This window comes from Morone saxatilis, unplaced genomic scaffold, assembly GCF_004916995.1.
Source record: "Morone saxatilis isolate NCDOM2014 unplaced genomic scaffold, NCSU_SB_2.0 Contig24, whole genome shotgun sequence".
Taxonomy (NCBI): Eukaryota; Metazoa; Chordata; class Actinopteri; family Moronidae; genus Morone; species Morone saxatilis.
Window position 1 is genome coordinate 2,875,868 of NW_023339807.1, and position 20,502 is coordinate 2,896,369.

The 20,502-nt window shown below is 41.6% G+C and overlaps 1 protein-coding gene across 1 annotated transcript in view; it reads right to left on the reverse strand.

Annotated features, from left to right (window-relative positions):
* Positions 1-4: 4 nt before the first annotated feature.
* The window catches only part of LOC118335691 (SNF-related serine/threonine-protein kinase-like), a gene marked incomplete at its 3' end in the record, with an annotated part of 45,591 nt that continues 25,093 nt past the window's right edge, over positions 5-20,502 (reverse strand). The window contains exons 4-8 of the mRNA XM_035672117.1: positions 11,676-11,888; positions 6,764-6,898; positions 1,432-1,630; positions 881-984; positions 5-419 (exon numbers count right to left, since the gene is read on the reverse strand). Coding sequence (XP_035528010.1) covers positions 5-419; positions 881-984; positions 1,432-1,630; positions 6,764-6,898; positions 11,676-11,888 — 1,066 coding nt within the window. The remainder of the gene's footprint in view (positions 420-880; positions 985-1,431; positions 1,631-6,763; positions 6,899-11,675; positions 11,889-20,502) is intronic.

The following is a 20,502-nucleotide window of genomic DNA, read 5'->3' on the forward strand; positions in this document are numbered from 1 at the left end:
CCCTTCTGTTCCAGCCGTAACCGAAGCCCGAGTCTTTATCCAGCCGCCTCCGGTGGCTCTCTGAGTCGTCGTCGCTCGTCTCCGAGCTCGAACACGACGACCCCCTCCCCTGGCTCTTGCGCCGGTGGTAGCGCTTCTGCGTGGACCCCGGGGACGAGGAGGAGCCGGCCCCGGAGCTCAGGTTGGCCGCGTTTCCGGCCATGTTCATCTTGAGGCGGCTGAGTTTGGGCGGCAGGCCCTCGTCCATGTCGAAGTCGTCGTCCGACTCCCCCTCCTCCTCGAAGATCTGGTTGAGCACCGGGGCGCTCTTCCTGGAGGTGATGCGGTTGGTGATGGAAGGCGGCTTACGGCGCAGGATCACCTGGGTCGGGAGGGGAGACGGATCCTGCTCTTCCTCCTCCTCCTCATCCTCCTCCACCCTGAAGGGACATCAAGACATCAGGAACACAAAGCAACACCATGCGGGAGTATTTCAGCAGGGCAGCAACTAACCACTGTTACAGTATCAATTCATCTTCCTATTATTTCTTGATTAAGCGATTGATTGATTGGTTTATAAAATGACAAGAAACAATCATGGTTTCTATGGACCCAATGGGATGACTCAAATGTCTTCCGTCTGAATAACAAAAGCACAAAGGTATTCCCTTTACAATGACATCAAACTGAGGAAAGTTTCATTTTTACATTTATGAAGCTGGAACTTTTGGGCATTTGTCCAAAATAATCAGTTTGCAAATTACTGATTATTATTAAAATAGGTAATTTATTTTTGATACCTAGTCTGTCCTTTACTTCCGTTTTCATTCAGTGATAATGAATGTGCATTTTTTTTTAAATAACAGACGACTTCTGAAAACTGAATACAAATTTGTCACACCTGAACAGGCAGGTTCGCTGCTTGGCTGCGGCTGAGGTGGATGGTGCAGGGGCCCTGATGGTCCCAGAACCAGAAGCGGCCCCTGAGGCAGCAGCACAGGCACCCTGGAATGAGAAGGGGGGAGAAAAAAAGACCAGCCACATGCATTAGAATAAATGAGAAGTAGGTCACTTTTATAAAAAAAATACTTTTTGCCATATTTGCTGAAACTTTCACCATATCCTGAGAGTAGAACATGACACAGATTCTTCTGGCTCCTCCTATGAGTGAGGCTGAGAATGAGACTCAACAATCAACGATCTTTCTCAGCTCTGATTGGTTGTTGTCATTCAGGCCCAGTGCACTAGGAGCCAGAGGAAGCTGTGTGTTTTCACAGGTTATCTGTCTCATGTAGGACTGTCAGCATATAGTGACAGTTTCAGACAATATGACAAACTGTTTTTTTATAAAGTTACCCACTGCAGTAGTGTCCATTCAACAGCAGAAACTCAAAATCATACATGAATGCACTTCTTAGAAAGTCCAACAGTGTGTGCTGAAGGTGAGCGTACCTGTGCTGACAGTCCTGCAGAGTCCATCACCGTTTCCTCTCGTCTGCCCAGGTCCATCAGGCCTTTGGAGCGATGTCCGTTGAGCAGGTTCTCTGCGCTGCGGGCTGGGGACTGGGGCCCCCCAGCATGGGAGATAGAGGACGCTGCCAGGCTGTCCTCTATGTCCTGGTGCATGTCAACTCTGGTGGGCCAGGACTGCCTGCAGAGACAAACAGAGGGGACTCAACTTCAAATCCACTAAAAGTCCTTTATTTGCTTTGGCAGGAAACTAAACACAAGATTTATTGTCATTTTCTTCCCTTTTCATGTTACCCTGCAAAGTTATCAGCTAGTCAATATTATAATCATATATGGTAGATTATGCAGACAAATATAGACAATTTGCAAGGGAGCAGAGAGGAGAGGGAGATTACACACGACTTCAAAGGTGCTGTATATAAATTGTTCCACTGAAATATGAAAATGTGATACTACAGTCTTTCTGACCCAAGTGGGATGAATAAATCTACATCCTCTGTAAAATAAAATGTGTCATCACTGCACTCTACTTTGTTTAATGGAAATCAGGCATCCTCGTCTACTCAGCCCAACAGCACTGATTCTGTTTATGGGTCATTTATGTCCATGCTGCACGTCTTTCTATTCAGTGTTTGTCATTGTCTTATAGCAGTGAAAGGCCACACTCTGTATCTGTTTTCATTGTCACAGCCCCTCCATTCACTGACAGTGAATGATGCACCAATTAAACACAGCCGGCCTAGACCTGGAAGAAAGGAGGAACGGAGTTTGTAAAGCCGATTAGTCAGCGCCACAAGGGAGGGAGAGAGCTGTGAATGTCAGCCGCTGTAAAGCTGAATATCATTACAGTTGAGCTAATGCAGGAGACAGTGTCGTCCTGTGTGCTGACAGGCAGCAGCTGACAGATATTATTTATATTTCTCTAAACAACACTCACACTATATTTCACAAAGTGTGTCATCGCTCATTACATAACTATATATACAGTATATCCCACTCTGTGACTCACAGTTTGAACCACCTTTCACACAGGTAACAGGACCCTTCTTGTGGTGGAGACAGTTACCATGGTTACCATTAACCACCTACAGTGTATTTGTTGGTTTTTAATTAATGTTGATTAACTGCTGGGTCCGTGGTGGCTCTCTAATGAGGGGAGAGCAGGGTCAGTGCTGGGGTACGCCTCCTGGGGGAAAGTGGCTGTACTGTATTGACGAGTGAGCACACCATTATCTGAAATAGACTGATTAGAAGTTGCTATATATATTTGAAAACTATTTACAGAACTGCCTCTGAACAGAGCTTCAGAGCAAAGCTCTTGATCACAAGAGTAAAAGAACTATTTACAGAACAAGTTTCTTTTTAAAGGAACAGTTGCTATATTCATGAGTACGGATACTGGCAGATTTTACTCTGATGACACTGAAAGCCTCACTTAAAAGTACATTTTCTGTATCGGATACTCGCTTAATCCTATTGTAATGAGAATGAAAGATATGTGGGTTTTATACTGCAGGTTGTTTGGTCACAGCCTCAGCCCTGTTTACTTATTCTTTGTTTGGATTATTTGTTTCGTTAGAGCCCAAATGATATTGATATCTGACACCAACAATTATATCAATATTTGACAGATGGCTGTTTGTGAGCAATGTACTGACTGAAAGTATGTAATGGAGTGGAGCTGCAAACGATTAGCCGATTAATTAATCAGTCAATTCATTTGGTTAACTATTTTAAATCGGGGGGTCCTTTAATTGATAGTGACAGCTGAAGAGTGACAAGTAAGGGTGGGGAGGAGTCAAACTCATGGCTGCTGCAGTCGGGACTCAGCCTTGGTACGGGGGCACCAGCTCTACCAGCTGAGCCACCAGAGCGCTCCGTTTTCTAATCATTTTTTAAGAAAAAATATCCAAATGATCTATTTTCAGCTTCTCAAATGTGAACATTTTCTGGTATTTTTAGTCATAAATGAACATCTTTGGGCGAAAACAAGACATGGGCTTTGAGAAACATTTTTTTCACCATTTTCTGACATTTTAAGAACCAAACATCCAATCAATTAATGGAGAAAATGATGAACCAATTAATTGATAATGAAATTATTAAACGTTAGTTGCAGCCCTATAATGGAGACACTGTTTCTAAATAAACATATCTTTGGCATATCTGCAATTTCTTGGTGCTTATATACAATGACTGAGGCACTGTATCTGCATAGAGCTACCAATACAATATATTGGCCTGACAGATTTATTGAGCTATTTAACGTAAACATATGTTGAATATATACAAGTATTATGCTTTATTTTTGTGTTAAAACATACATTTGTATTCAGCATTGTTGTAGAATAAAACTTGTGTATGTTCAGCACAGTAAGATATTGAGTGTTTTGGTTTTGGTCTCAGTATTGAAAAGCATGCATCATAACGGCATCACATTAAATATTTATAAGACTCTGCAGACATTTAGAGAACTATAGGACTGATAATCCTACTGAAATAAGTATCTGTATGAAGTCTATAAGTGTAAGTAATGTGTATTAGATCAATGTTACTGTTGAATTAACTAATGTATATACTGAAAACAAACAGTTCCGCTCTTTCCTGGAAGGTTCGTGTTGACAGGAAACAAACAGTGAGACTGAGCGATCCCCTGACAGCGCACAGTCAGTAAACAATCAATCACACCAAGGGCATCGCTGTTAGCATGACCATGAATGCACCGTCACTGACTCAAGCTCACATCAGCATGGAGAGCGCGTCTTACGAACACAGGCACACATCTAAGATTACATCCACATTAAGACGGACACATCTGAGAAGAGACTGATGCATTTACACTTACAGTTTGTACTGAAATGCCTAAACTTAACTAATTAATACTAATTTTATCTATTAAATCTATCTTTCCATCATTAAATAAAAAAGTTGCAGTTCAGTTGCATCTTCTATGTTACAAAGCCATTTGGCAACTTAAACATGAGTGGAAATGAATGGTAACACCTGTGCTGTGTGTGCTTGTCTACAGTGACAGAGTACATGTTAAACCCTGTAGCAAGGTTATTATAATTCACTAAAACTAAATCTAGGTGTGAAAAATTATTTTATTTGACTCACGTAAAAGTAAACACTAGACGAAAACCAAAACAAACTGAAATTACATTATGTACTTGTGCACTAAAACAAACTAAAATACGATAAAAAGATACAGGAAATGTTTTTAGTTTTGGTCCTTGTCAATTTGGTCAAATCTGTCCACACAACAAGCATGAGGAGGCCTTGGTGGTTATAAGAAAATAAACTAATGAAAGTAATAAAAACTAAACAAAAACTTTTCTTGACAATACAGGACAGCACTTTCTCACAAATATACCAGTATGCCTCGTATTGACACATTTTTCCCAGTTTTATTCTTCCTTTTTTAATGATGCAGGGTTTATGATGATGTGTCTCAGGTTCATTACAGCTTTATGGTTAGTATATATCGGACACTGCATTAGCTCACTTCCCACTGTTCTCACAGACAGTTTTTCTGTAGCATCTCTGTTTTGACTAGTTTTCTTCAAACCCAGGTTTATGTAGGCAATCTGAGGGGCTCAGGGCAACATAGATTATTTCCAGGATATTTGCAAACCCACTCTGAAAACTAATTGAAACTAAACTGAACTGAAAACAAGGATTAAAAATGAAATAAATTCAAGTTTTGTGTGGACTGAATGCCAAAATAGAGAGGAAAAGATAATTATCTTGGACATGGCCTTACACACATACACACTCACACACACACATACAAACACACAATTGTATTCTATATCTAGTAGAATCTGACAGGGGCTTGCCCACAGTGAGAGACACAACTTGTGTTTAAGATCGCTAACTGATTTTTTTGTGTGTGCGTGCGTGTGCCTGGCAGTGGAACAGCCCCTGGTTTGTGGGTCAGTCTGAGCCAATCAGCAGAGGTCTCCCTTAAACACATTACTCACTATCTTGTGGACAGGGATCACAGCGCAGGAGGCTAAACATTGATTTCGCCAGAGCTCAGTAACACCCGGCAGCCAGGCTACTGCTCCACCGCTGAGGGAACCATCATATCAAGCACTTTGTAAAGCACGAGGACAGAGGAGGAGGCGGCCATAATCACACCCCTCAATTCTTTAGACATCAGGAACAGTCTGATGACACAGACCGATGCAGGCAGCCGCCACAGAGGCCTACAGACAGCTGACTTCCAGTGTTTGTGCAGGTCACTGTTGCTATGCACGCACCGTCTGTGGAAAATGTAATGACTCGTGTTTCCTCTTAAGTATTGTCTAGTATCTGAGATGAGGAGCACTTATGTTGTCATCAGTGAGTACTCTTTAATATCTCTATAACCCAACTTAACCCTCAAGCCCTTCCATTTTTCAGTGGAGAGGCTGCAAAAATAAAAATGGCTGCCTTTATGCTTTAAATGGGCTTATTAAAGGATGTCTTCGACTTAAAGCACCCACTGTAGAGCAGAGAGAGGAAAGTGGAGGGAGCCGTGCCAGTGTTTCACAGCCACAGCTGTCCCTGCTGAAGCCTCCTCAATACTCTCTTCCTTATTTGTTCCTCTCCTCTGTTGCTCTTCCTTTTATAACTGTGCACCATCCAGCTCTCCTCTTCCTTTTAAGAGGAACAATGTTGGCAAGGAAGCAAAGAGGAAATACTTAAGGCAGCTAAAGGGATTAACGCAGATATATTTTCTCAGTTTTTACTAACATGATGACAGACTGGAGGCAAACTTTCAGCGCTAGCGTCACTAGTAAACGGGAAGAATGTAAAACATTACAGCGAGTTAGAATAATGATGGAAAATCAAAGAGACTAACGGCCAGATTTAAAAACACTGCGAAGACTCTGTTGATAGTTCAAACTGTTTCCTCTGCTCCACCTCCCCAGAGCCCAGCAGGTGGAGGCCCAGTGAACCCAGAAATGGAAATGAAACCTTTGGAGATGTAAGCCGGTCTTAAGTAACTGCGGCTGGGCTCTGCAGAGCGGAGCCAGACAGGCTGCAGTGTGAGGCGGTGGTGCGAGATAGGTCAATTACCCTCTTCTCCACTCATACTGTGACTCAGATAGTCATTATGGTGATGAGCAGTGATATTTCTTACTCACGCTCTTCACTAGTTCGTTATAATAAAAAAATAAATAAAGAATTCTGCACAGGCCACAGCATGGGAAAGGTCGCTCTTTTAGATTAAACAGACGCTAAAAGGCTAATGTTTTCATGCTTGCTGTGTCACTGCCTCTTGTTAGTGCTCTGACTGCTCTGACAGGATTGGTCCATTCTTTACCTGAACTGTGCCTTGATGTTGCTGGGGCTGGAGGAGCGGGTCTGGACCTCCTTCTCCTGCTTCTCCCTCAGGATCCTCTCTGCCAGCAGGTAGTATGTGGCTGTGATGTGGTTGTATTTGTTGGTCTCCAGGGCTCTGTAACAACAACAACAACAACAACAGTAACATTAGGGACATGTACAAATGGAAAACATATTGTATATATAGCAAGACATGGAGATGAATAGTGTGAAGGAGAACAGTTTAATAAATTTTTAGGTGTTTCCATGCCTGGAAAATTAGTCTCAGTTTTCCATGTATTCCGGGACGCATGGGAACCCTGCAACACCATGATACAAGACAAATGTAGTTATGAGTGGTTGAATTAGAAGATTTCTACATCTGTCTAGAACTGCAACTAACAAATCATTTCATTATCGATTAATATGCCAGTTATTTTCCCAATTAAGTGATTAACGGTTTTGTCTATAAGATAATAGTGAAGAAAATAGTCAAAAATGACTGTATATTGATGTTATAATTTTCCCACAATTGCCCAAGAGGAGAGAGGGAGAGACCCCAGCCTACTGGCAGAAGAGCTGTGGACTGTGATTACTCTGAGGAGCATGCTTGGGAATGAATTACAATATAATATATTTGAATATACTTCTCCCCTTTTCCCTGGTGGTCTTAATAAGTAGCTAAGTTATTTAGTGAGAAAGTCTCCAATACTTTCTATGATTGTGTGCACTGGTGCAGTTCACGTTTTTAAATTTTAGTTAGCTAATGAATAAAATAAGATATATATTTCATGAGGCATAAACATAATAATTTGATTTCTAATTATTATTATTATTCTACTGTCTGAAAAAATGGATCTTTGTGTCCCTTTGAGCACTGGCTAGAACAAACAAATGTTTGGCATTTTGGCTTCAAAAATGATTAATTATTATCAACCTTCTGTTTATCAACTAATCTATTAATTAATTGTTGCAGCTCTACATCAAATCAAATACATGTTTGACACAAAACAAATGTGAAAATATTTAAGTGAATTATTTCAGCAACATCAACACAAGACATTACCACAGAATAACACTGGGACTCAGGAATGGAGGAAAAGGGTGGAAACCCTGCAGCAATCCAAACACCACAACACACAGGAGAACATGTTCCAGCAGCTCTGGCAAGCACACGCTGGAAGCTAAAGTGGTAGACGTGTGCTGTGGTTGAGGGTCCACCAAAGAGAATAACACAACACTGTTGTTACCAAGTCAAGAGTCAGGCTTGTCCAACCGGTTGTGATGCCAGACACGGCACGTGGTTTTGTCTGTCTACTATCTAACCATAATATTGAGATTAGCAAAGCTGCACCTGCATTCCAGCAGACTCCATCACACATGACAAAGTGGTGATGGTTCTAACTGCACACGAGGGCTGTGACTTTTCAAACTTTCGTATGAGTGGGGGAAAATTAAATACTCCAACTGTAATGAAGGAAAATTTAGAGCCTATTAAGCGCAGCAAAATTCCCTCAGCTTAACCTATAGTAGTCAGTAAAGTCAGCTAATAAATAAAAATGGAGGTGCTGATTGAATAATCACAGCACCAAAACATTAAGTATTTTATGATTTGCCACCATAGATGGCAAAGTTACTAACTTTGCCAACTCTCACTTCTCACTCTACAACCACAAAAAATCGGAAGACTCACCTGCTAGCAGCAACCCAAGTTAACTGTACAACCTCATCTAAATGCCTTATTTCACCACACGCATCCTCAGGACCCCCGCCGGAATCTCAGTAAGAGATACCGATAACATAGCAAGCTTTATATGCTTTATTTATATGAAGACAAGTGGTGCTGCTGTACAACGCCACAAAGAGACTATAATGTGTGGGTATACGGCTTGTCAATTACAGTACTTGTTCATAATTAATAAATTAACATTACATTTACATTTATACATTTGCCAAAGTGATCATGTTTTTTCCTGAAAGAAACAAACGATCGTACAGAACTGACCTGTAGATACACAAAGTCATTTCACAGTCTAACACTTGTGACAGGCTCAGGCTATATTCCCTAATTATATGACCTATTCCATTTTAAACTATCCATAATACTTTTCATTGTGAAGCGTGACCTGCTGACCTCTGTGACCCCTTACAACCTGTGGAGTATCAAGAGAAGCACATTTCTCAGACTCCCTGAGCATCCAGTAGGATTAGAGCTTAATCTCTGCATATTAATGAAACTAATTAAATGCTGAAGACTGCTGCCAACAGCTGTATACACACGAGGCGTGAGAGCATTTACGCACTGCGTATGTGTCACACTTTGAGCTCCGATGTGCTTGTTTGCTTGTAGCCCAAGGCACTGGTAACTTCCATACTGTTAGGTGAATAGCCACAGTGCCTTAGATTACAACTGTAGATCCTTTTGTAATTGTGCTGCTAAGAATCTAGTTTTCTCAAATGTTCCAGACTTTTAAATATTAACACTTTTTGTCAAATTGAACCATTTAAAAATGTTTTAATGGAAATGGGAGGAATATCGTAAATTGTCAACTAATGGTCTTTATTTAGCTAAACTGCAGAGAGAAGCAGGTATTTGCTTATATTTGACACCTTTTTTTTGTTTTAAAAAATCTTTTTTTATTTTGCTGTTGATGCAATTGGCTGGTAATGTAAATCCAACACCTCCAACGCTTCCAAGTTTACCCATTGTGTTGATAAAAGCATTCAAGCAGCTCAAAGAGCACAATCCCTGCCTTTCCTGACAATTCCTGACAATAGTTTTAAAAACTGAAAAGTGAATTGGGAAGCAACTGGAAATAACTACATGAAAATAGTATTTCTGTTCAAAAGGAAAACTCAGAGAAGCTGAGTGGTGAGTGTGATAGGACTCTGTTTTACTGGGGGAATTCAGTGTGGAAACCAATACTGTTTGAAGTGCATAAGACTGACCTGACACCTCATGGACCTTAATACGGCTTTAGAAACATGGCATAGCAGGCCAAATTATCAAATCTGAAGAAAATATTTAGCTTTAGGGTTACATTAGTTACATTATACTTGAACATGTGGTTGGTTTTGACCTTGGCTACTATAGTGAATAAAACCTCCCAGGCTTTGGAGATGCATCTCTTTGTGCTACGCAGTCTATGATAGCTAAGCTATGGTCTCTGCTACGTGACACTTCATGTTATGAAAGAGCTACAGTACCAGACAGGAGCAGAGAATGTAGGGTAAAGCACAACTGTAGTAACACAACATCAGGCGCACACACTGCGACACAACAGATCCATCAAAGATTGATGCTCGGTGGGGAAGCCTGGCTCATAAAAACTGTGAGCTTCAGATGTACAGTTCATCTCTCCCCATCGCTATCGCATGAGCTTACACAGTGAATCACAGGATCTATTGAAGATGCACACATGTATTCTCGTCTGTCAGCATAAACATTCCCCATTAGTGTGTGCGCAGAAATATCATGGTGAATTTGTAGCTCTGAAAGGATGAAAGGAAAGACAAAGGCAAAAACTCTTAAAGTGGTGTGTATACTGCATGTGTGTGTTTCTCCATCGCACCACAGGTAGCTCCAATGAGGAAGATAAAGGTGAACTGTGAAACAAAATCGACAGGAACATAAAGGTGTGAACTTGAAATCAAGACTTTGAAATCAACAGCTGTTCTCTTTTTTATTCCTTCAACATCCTGTCATCTCTATCTCTTTCTCAGTATAGTATGTAGCAGCAACCAGCTTTCTCTCATAGCTGCAGGCTGAAGACGGTTCTTAAAGTTAACTCTGCGAGCATGCTTCATAATGCAACACACACACACACAAGTGTGTGTCGCGTTATATGGCTCCTCACACGTCAGCATAGTGAAGTGAAACAGAAACAGGTGGACTTTTATGGAGGCAAAAAATGGAACAGTGTGATTGCTATCAAAGTAATTGCATGTGGCTGCATGACTATGGGTCTAGTTTCCATTGATTAATGTGTGAGGTTGAGCGTTATTTACAGTTGAATTACCAGATATCTCCTGTTCAGTGACTTTGTACAAAGGATTTGAAAATACAAAATACTGATGCTGGTATACTGTACTGTAAAGTAAAAAGGTCAAATTCCAGTTGTTTTCTTCTCCACTGCTCTTGCTAGACACATTTTGCGCATTCCATTTAGGGCTGATTCCTTCCAAGTCTGCATTTTATAAATCAAAGGGTCATAATGGTCTAACAAAGCAGCTGATTTTAAAAGATAAATCTTACTTTGATTAAATTTGAAGGACTCAACCAGAATGTCTTGAAAACACCACTGTGTCGAAGGGTTAGGTTGTACCTGAAACCAGGGGCCTTTCCAGACTTTTTTGACTGGGCTGGCACAAGTAGGGCACTGACTTATACAGGGGTGGCAGGAAGTTTAAGTCTTTCTAGTCATTCCAAATCTATGTAATTCCAATATTGTTTATAGAGCCCAGTATGCCGAAATATTCAAATACACTAGGTGAAAATAACACGTTTATACTACGTGCAAAAAACTGTATGTTTGTTGCCCAAAATAGCATGTGATTTGCATAAAGTGGGTATGTCTGCAGTGGGGAGACTTGAGGATACCCATAGAATCCATTTTCATTCAGATATCTCTCTTAATTGTGGAGCGTTAATTAGACATGCTTGCATGACATGAAAAAAAAACATCTGCAGTTCGGTTTGGGTACTTTACATTTTTCTAGACTTTGCATTGTAGGAAAACGAACGAGGAAAGGCAGGGTATAACACAAAGCCTATATGCAAGCAACGTTACAGAGTCCACAGCCAACCAAGGGTACTAACATTACTTCCTTGTGCACAAGAATTAAAGCACGTCTTTGAGGTCCATAACAGAGTGTGTACATTACAGATGAAGACAAAACATAGCGCAACTCACTCGACTATGGCCTCGCGATCAGCGATGTCTCCAAGCACCATGCGCTGGATGATGCTGTTGTGTTCCTCCTCTGACAGGTTCTTGTGGGACACCAGGGGAGTGTTGTACTTGGTGGCTGGGGATGGGTCGACCCCCTGCAGCCAGGCATGGCTCTCGATCTCCTCCAGGGAAGCCCGTCGCTTGGGATCCCTCTGAAGCATACGGTCTATGAGACTGGAGCCAGGAAGAGAAGACAGACATAGGAAGAGGGGAAGGATGAAAGAGAAAGAGCATAAACTTAAAAGTAATCTGAATCTTGAAGTCACAGAAATCATTACACGTTGTCAAATATGTTCTCCATCAGACCAACTGGATATTTGCTTCTGGTTGATGCTGGTTACTTTGGCAGCTTGATTAATGAACCTTGAGCATTTGGCCTGCTTTGGAGTGTAAGAGAGCTGTACCCGGGTGTGATGTTCAAAGTGAGAGCAGACTAGATGAATGACTTGAGGAGAAATAGATGCTGCTGGGTCTGTCCCCATCTGCATGCTTTGTAAAGTACTGGTGCTGGCTGACTGCTTCCCAGGTGCTTGAAGGTCTCCACCTGCTCCCCCCACCTGCCCCTTCAGCCTGAGGGAACAGACCCATCAGGACGGGATGTTGTCAGAGCTACTGATGAGTGACCGGTGGGACTTTTCACATCGTCACATCACTCTTGCCCTACTGGTGTTGTTCCTTCACTTTGTTTTTATAGTGGAGTCTGATTACTGTGGTCCTGTGTCTGATCAGGATTGTTTTGGCCGACATGTTAGGGCAAACATCACTGATTGACTGCTGCTGTAAAGACAATTTTGGTATTTAATGGGAATGAGCACATCTGGCCTTCAGAGTAAAGCAGAGATTTTCAAATTCTTTTTGAATAAGCAAAACGTACGTAACTGGAGAAATAAAACCTAGAGGCGCCTAATGACACAGAATGCCATTCACTATACAATGGTGACACTTTAAGACTGATGTGTCCACTGTATACTTCCTTCTTGATTGTTAATGCACACATTAAGTCTAAATGCTGCTGTGGAAATGATGCTTTTACTCTGAAGGGCATGATTTTATTCCATCTTTTATTCTGGAAACCTATGGTCGTCCATAGTAACGTAACAGAGAGTATTAATTAACTATGGTTCTCTTCTCTGTGGTCATCAGCAGTCTGTAACAACATCTGCCTTTCTGAATTTGCACAATAGCTCATTTTAACATGTTAACATGTTTTTCATGATTTTCTATTATGTGAGGGCACAATGGCAGATGCTGAAGGTTACCTGTTTGCAATACAGACAGAAGGGACTCTAGTGACATTATTTACAATCACTCAGTCACTACAGTGTTTTCCTCTCCTATAGTTTCCCTTCATGTGGGCTGAAATATTTTACCTAGTTTCTCTAATTAGGCCTTGCCCACTAAAAAAGAACTTGCACACAGAGACAAAGTGGCAAACACTTTTACAGCCCTAACAGTAAATCTGCCACCAGTCTCCCTGGGTTGGTGGTGTAGATGTCTGCTGAACCGGGACTTGTTGTTTCCCCAAGTACAATCCAACCTTTTTTGTTGGTGTGTCGAGGAAGAGCAGATGGAGGCATTGAATATATGGCAGTTTATACGTACAGTAAAAGACTGCGCCAGACATTGGCTTTGACAGAGCTGAAGATGAGAAACTACAGCTGGTCAGCTGGCAGCTTAAATTCCACACAAACGACACTGTTGAAAGCTGAGATTGCACTTTAATAGGATTAGGTGGGATATGGAATCTAGTGAAAAGACTAAAATGAATGCAGGAAAAATGCACCAGGCATCCAGAAGTAAGCCATCTTTGTCATCTGCATAATAGGGGAGTAATCTGAGGTTGTACATTTTGTAGACGACAGACTGACAAAGGAGAAAAAGAAACAACATGTGACAAGAAAATAGTGAAGATAGCTCACTTCAAATGAAAAAGAAGATCTTCATGAGAAAGATCAATATTGTAGGTTGACCTGGCCCACCTATACTGGTACTTGTATGATTTTAGTGAAAGGGGTTATGAAACAAGCACAAAAAGCTACACAGATGCTTTACTTTACCGCCATAGGTCTTATTTGTGACAGCTGCACACACCACAGCCATCCACCTACATATCCACACATATAGACTAAAGCTGAGAGAACTGTGCAACCAAGCTTGAGCATTTCAACTCATGTTGGCTTTACTGAGTGTTTTCCAACTCTATCCAATCCCCAAAAGTATATGCGCCAGAGCAGACCATGGGATGGAGGCTACAGGCTAACAGGCTGGGGCAAGAGCGGTGCTCGGCTGTCTGTCAGTCATGCTGGGGATTAGTCAGAGCGAGCCAGGCTCCCAGAGGACTACAACCAGCAGCAGAAGCAGTGGAGGGGGAGATATAGAGGCTCTAGAGGCTTCAGGGAAGGCCCGACTACCTGCACACTGCAAGGACACTGATAGCAACCAGTATGTTAAACAGTATGCAGAGATGCACTTGTAGAATATGTAAGTATGGACTCACATCCCCTGAGACAAATTAATTCATTGATGTTTTTTTTTTAGTTCATTGGTCAGGGTCAATGCTCATGAGCCTGAGTTACACTCAAATCTGTTTTCCTTGGCTAGATGATAAAAAGACAACCTAAAAATATCTTCGCTGTAGGGAAAAAACCTTGTACCTCCATATTTTGTCTTTTTTTGTGTTCAATTATATGAAAAGTACAGTTTTTTTATTTATTTCCTGAAACAGTTTTAGACGTACAAGGTTTCCACTCGACTGCAACAATATAATAAAACAATACATCATGAAGTTAACATATACAACAAAGTGGAAAGCAAGGCGGTATAATAAAGTGCACATGCAGGAAATAATGAGAAATGACACAAATTCAGCTCTACAGGAAAGGGAGTGTGGTTTTTACTGCCTCAAAAGAAAAAAAAACACAAACAGATCTGTGGAGGCATTACTGTTGATCAATGCCTATGAACCAATTGATATTTCAAGCAGTTACAGCCTTCAAAACTAGCCCAGATTTATCAAAAATACTTAAACTGTTATTGCATTATTATTATTGTATTGCTTTATTATTACTATTATCAACAATTCCCCTGGAAAGACCAAGACAGATGAACTAGTATTGTCTGTGCTGCCACAGCATCATTCACTGCAGCTGTGTCACAGACTTCCAAAGGTTGTCTTAAATCTATTTTAAACACATGGAATAGACAAACTGTTGCACTAAATGACACTCTTTATAACAATGAACGTGATCGGTGCAGTTTACTCTGGAACAACTCTGCAGGTGCACTGTCAATCTCAGGAGACAATCTCAGTGACAGGCAGATGTGGTCGAGCATGCTCGGGATGTGGTTTCTATGTGCTCAAAGAAATAACCTCCCCTGCCTGTGTTCACTGTGATGAAGAAATCTAGGTGTTTTTAAGTCATTTTTGTCTGTAACATAGAGGCACGAGCTCTATCATGCTGTGGATGCACAAATAATAGTTGCCAGAAAGATTGATTTATTGCTGGCTTTGGTCTTTTAATAAGATTTGATAGTAAGAAGATAAAAAACAGCAACAGTTATGTAAATTTAAAGACACTGCGCTGTTTAAATTAAGTTCTGTATCATGCAAGGACAAGATGACTTTGATACAGATTGAGTACGTCTTGAAGATGCCTCATATTTTAGAGGAGCCACTCTGATATCAGCCATGCATTTTATGGCAAGTATATGTGTTAGTAGACAGAGGAGAGACTATCTCTGACCCACAGTCTGAGATCGTTTGGTACTGATCCCAACCAATGTCATCTCATCATGGTTTAAAAAATGAAAATGAAAATTGTAATGCAAAAATGATTATTCCCACTAATTGTGAAATCTTTCAAAATAATGGTAATATGATCTTTTTCATCGTATTGTGCAGCCCCTGTACAGTAATTTCCTTTGCTCATATAAAAGGCAACAAATGTCCCAAATCCCAAAACCTACTGTAAACAGGTGCACACTTGAAGAATGTGTCTGCACGCAGAACATCATCTTACAAGCAACAGGCAGCCCCCACGGGTGTCAGCACAAACAGAAAAGGATGCCCTCTTGAACTCTAAGTATATGTGATACTCTAACCAACACTTGCTTTCCTACAAATGGCTGCCTTGTCCCATCACTCTCTTCCTCGTTCCCTTTGGACCTCTAGAGAGAAGCAGTGTAGTACTTGTCACACAGGGCTGCCTACTCTTACATTTCCTTCCACTACAGGTCACACACACTCACAGCAGTGTGTAATAGCTGGTCCACACATTCTCATAAGAGGCTGTGTGCCCTCAGGTGTGAGAGATCCCACCAACCCACGAGCCAGAGAAAGTGTTAGTGTGTGAAAGAGACCAGGAGAGAGAAAACTGCATCGAAATAGGCATGGATAATTTCTATATTCCTCCACATTTAAACAATGGAAATCAACAGGCAGTGAGTTGGCTAAACCCCAGTTCTGACGCAGCTCAGCGTCAGTGATGTGTGTGAAGAGTGTTTGTGTGTGTGCGCGCTCCTTATGGTTTATACAGTAATGACAGGAAACGAAGGAACATAGTGTTCTGTTTGTCCACACGATCACCATCCACACGTCACGCTGTGACAGATACTACAGCTACAGTGCACTTGTTTCTACTTTTGTTGATTGGGGTTGTAGTGGCCGTGGCAGAGGAGGGGTGGTGTGTGGCAGGGCTGTAAAACAAACATTTTATTTCCAGTCTAATCCCTAGAAATTAAATTTGAGGATGACAAAAGCAAACAAAGCTCAGAAGGAGGAGGGTGTGGGATTGCAGAAGCGAGCCGGTGAATAATTAATTAATTGAGGCGTGTAAATGCATTTTGGTGAGTCAACAGGGAATAGAGAGCAGGAAGACAGAAACATCCGCACACACGGAGGCGAGCCACAGACAGAAACACATGAAGAGAAAGGGGAAGATTGTGTTGATTGAAAAAGCAGGCGGAGAAAAGAACAGGACGGTGGAGCTTATGGGAATTGTTATCTCGAGGACGAGAGCACCCAAGTAGAGACTCGCAGCAGACCTTGACCTTAATTACAGCAACGTCCAAAACTGAGCCCACTTAGAACAAGGAGTTCATAATTACTGGCAGACTGTCAAAGGCAAACTAGACTCCACAAAGCTGTCCGTCTAACCTCATCACTTACCAGGCCTCTGACTCTTTGCTCTCCTCTTTCTGCGCCTGTCAAAGGCTGCTGTACAATCTAAGCAAAAGTCAAATACAGGCCACAAGGACAATTACGTGAATAGCTCACCTAGTGTGCTGCCACCTGCGTATGGAACAGCAGTCCACTGGGTTTGACCACACTCTGCACTGAGTGTACGTGGAGCTGCCAGCTACACCTGCTATCACTTCAATACCCAGTAATAATTAGGAGCCCTGAATACTATAAAAAACTGTTTGATATCATCTATTAATGGGGATGTTTAGTTCCTCTGGCAGAACAGTTTATATTGGCAGTCTTAGTTTTAGTATTAGTTACAATTACTTCTCTGAGAAGTAACTGAATTCATTACTGCATATAAAAGCAATGAGTTACTAGGTGAAATGACTTGTGTGTATTTTAAATGTCTACTTCAATTCTCCTATTAATACACACAGCTATATTATTTCAGTGTTGCTATGGGCCAAGACAAATATATACTCCCAACCAGGCCAGCAACTAGAGGTGTTCCTACCTGTAAGCTATACTGATTGTCTTGGTTAGTAGACAGGAGGATTTAGTATATGAAGAACTATGTGGATGTAAACATAACCGAGCTTTGCTACAGTAGTTAGTTAGTTAATAAATAATAAAACTGTCTTCAGCCACCGGAAGGTCAGGTCACGCTCAGATGTTCTGCTTTTGTCTGCCGTCTTTTGCAGTTGTCCATCATTTAAATTTCAGCACCTTTAAGTGCATTATTGAATTTGAAAACGTAATTCGTTATATTACTAGTACCTGTCAAAAGAAGTGGAATTACTGTTACAACACATTTCGTTATTATGGTGTAAAACAGCAAAATGTCCTAAAATGTCCTACATTTACCTTGTTCAGACTATATCGGTAGTGGTTACACCCTGGTAAAAAGAGAAGTGTGAGCAGGTAAAGTTGTGTAAAGTATGTACCTAATAATTCACTAGATTAAAACTACTAAAAAACTAAGTTAAATGATGCATGTGCAATGATTTAGTAACTGTATTGGCTTGGTGAATAAATCCCATCATCTGTGAAACTGCATTTTTCAGACTGTGCCTCGCAGATAAACTGTAAATAAGATGAAAGTGACAGGAGTGGGATCATTGGACAACATTATGAACCTGCACCAAGTGGCTGAGTTTGCAACTATTAGAAATCCTGAGAAGGGGTTGGCTAACCAACTTATGGTAAGGTTGTCAAAAGTATCTATACTGTGATAATGATACGGTCTTTCAATAATATAGAAAGTACCGAAGCTATAGAAAACAGATCTACAATCAGATTTTCTAACCCAAGGCTGCACAGCAGAAAGAACGGGGAGGAAAACTGACTGGCCAACGGTCGAGGATTCTCTTATTTTGTGTGCCTTTGTTTTTCATTTGCCACAGTATCTAAAGAGGTATAGAAGGGTGCTGTATCGAAGTGTAAAATGATGGTGTTGTGACAAACTTAACCTACAGCAGGCAGACAATGACTCTACTTGACTTTGCTCTACAATGCACCATAGTCCTCCCTTGCTTCCTTTAAAACAACACCTTTTCCCAGGAAAAATGACTGAGCCTGGATACAGTCTCTGTGTCAAAGAAAGATGTCTCCAAGCAGAGAGAAGAGAGGAAGGGCAAACAGAAAACCATGACAGGCTTTAACTTGTTCCCTATAATTTTCACTTTTGTTTTTCGTTTTCTGTCCATCTGAATGGTTTTCACTCTCCTATACAAACCATATCTTGGTCCTTGCTTTCCTCTATGAGATGCTTTATTGTAAACACAATATAACTGTTTAAAAAAAATAAAGAAAAATCACACCACGGAGGTTCGCTAGTCTCCTCTGAAAAATGTAAAGAAGCACATCACCTTGTGCCACTAATGACTCAGTATCTGATAGTTTTATAGAAATCTTTTCCCGAATTACAATATCCAAAGAGGGATTATCATGGTGGCCCACATAAGCCCAAATCTTCACCCTGTCAAAATATAGGAAACTCTCTTTCTGCCAACTAATAAGTTTTTAATAATTTGTAAAGATTTTCCCCCCAAAAAAGTTTCAACACACTATAGGTCTGGTGAATCACAACCAGTGTGGCAGACTTCCCGTTATTTTCTTCATGTCTTATTTGTGGTACTGTCATCCGGCCTCCTTTGTCATTTACGACCATGGGCTCTATCTTGCACTCAGCGCAATTGACTTTGTACACTGGCGCTTGTATAATTCCTATTTTGCATTCGACGCACATTGGAATTTTCCCTCCTCCCTTAGCTCAGAAGGCCCTATTTGCAGGAAACATTGGTGGAAAGCCAGTCACAAAAACATCCTGGTTATAAAAGCAGATCTGATTAGGACAAACTGTCAGAGGGTAAAACTTTTCAGAAATTAGAAGCCGACTGTTTTCCAACACCATAAGTTGTTTGAATTGACGCAATGGGTAATGAGTGGGTTTCGGGTGGGGGCATGAGCAGGGCATCAGCAGGGGCCAGTGTGCTCAACATGTTGTGAAGGCCAATTCTTTATTTCCACTGCACATCGGGGGAGTATTTTTTAGACCACAGGAAATAAACGCTTATCTCCTCTGAGTCGGAAGGACATATCTGACTAGATTGAAGTGCTAAGCTGAAGCAGCTGGTAGCAATCTGATGGGCTTTGACTTCAGAGCAGAACATCTATTTTGTCGCATGCTGAGTCCCAAGCTTATATTTTTTACCCTGTCAGTCACTGGTAATTATTCCTCCATCTCACAAGGTTGGATTTCCAGCCAGCCTCGGGGCTTGGGATGCTGCGTGCTTTCATTTTACCACAGCATAGGGATTGGTGGTAGCTTCACACAGGGCTCTTGACTCGCCAATTAGGGAGAAACGGGTAGGAGACCCAGGCATAATCAACATTTCAAGGTGCTAGATGTAGATATGGGGGCCCTATTCTTGCCGATCTGAAAGCAAGGGTGGTCAAACGCAAAACGGCAAGTAGCTTTGTGGGGGATCTCAGGCGCTGTTGGTATTATGCCGGCGGGTTAAATGACTCTTGCGCCCGGCGCAATCTAAAAATGGGTTTGGTCTGAAGTAGCTACATTAGCTACAATCAGAGGCGTCATCTCACATTCCCTTTAAAAGCAGGCGCGCCTTCTTCCATTGGCGGATTGCTATTATAACGGCGGATTTGCCAGCCCATACAATAAATCCAAAACAATGTAACGCAGCTTCGCAGGGAAGAAGACCCTGGCCTCGGAGGCAGTGCGCACGGGCCAGCTGAGGAGGGGGGAGCAGCAAACAGCAGGTGGCAGAGGATCCAGACCAAAGTATTTAAAGGCCCGTGTTGACGGGTGCGATGTGCTGCCGGCCTCTCAGGCCGCTGACTGACCCCTGTCTGACCTAGCGGCCTCGCACTGCTCCCCGTCAAGTTCGCCCTTAAATAGCATTGAATAGCCAGCGACTGACTTTAGACAGCCTAGTTTTTCCTGTCTGTGGCGGAATTGTTTTCCTGAAACAGCAAAATAGCACACCACGGAACGATTAAAATGCGCCGGAACACGCCTTCCTCTTTTCCTGAACCGCCCCCGGGGAGCGCCAGTTCATTCCCTAATTTAAGGACGTGCGT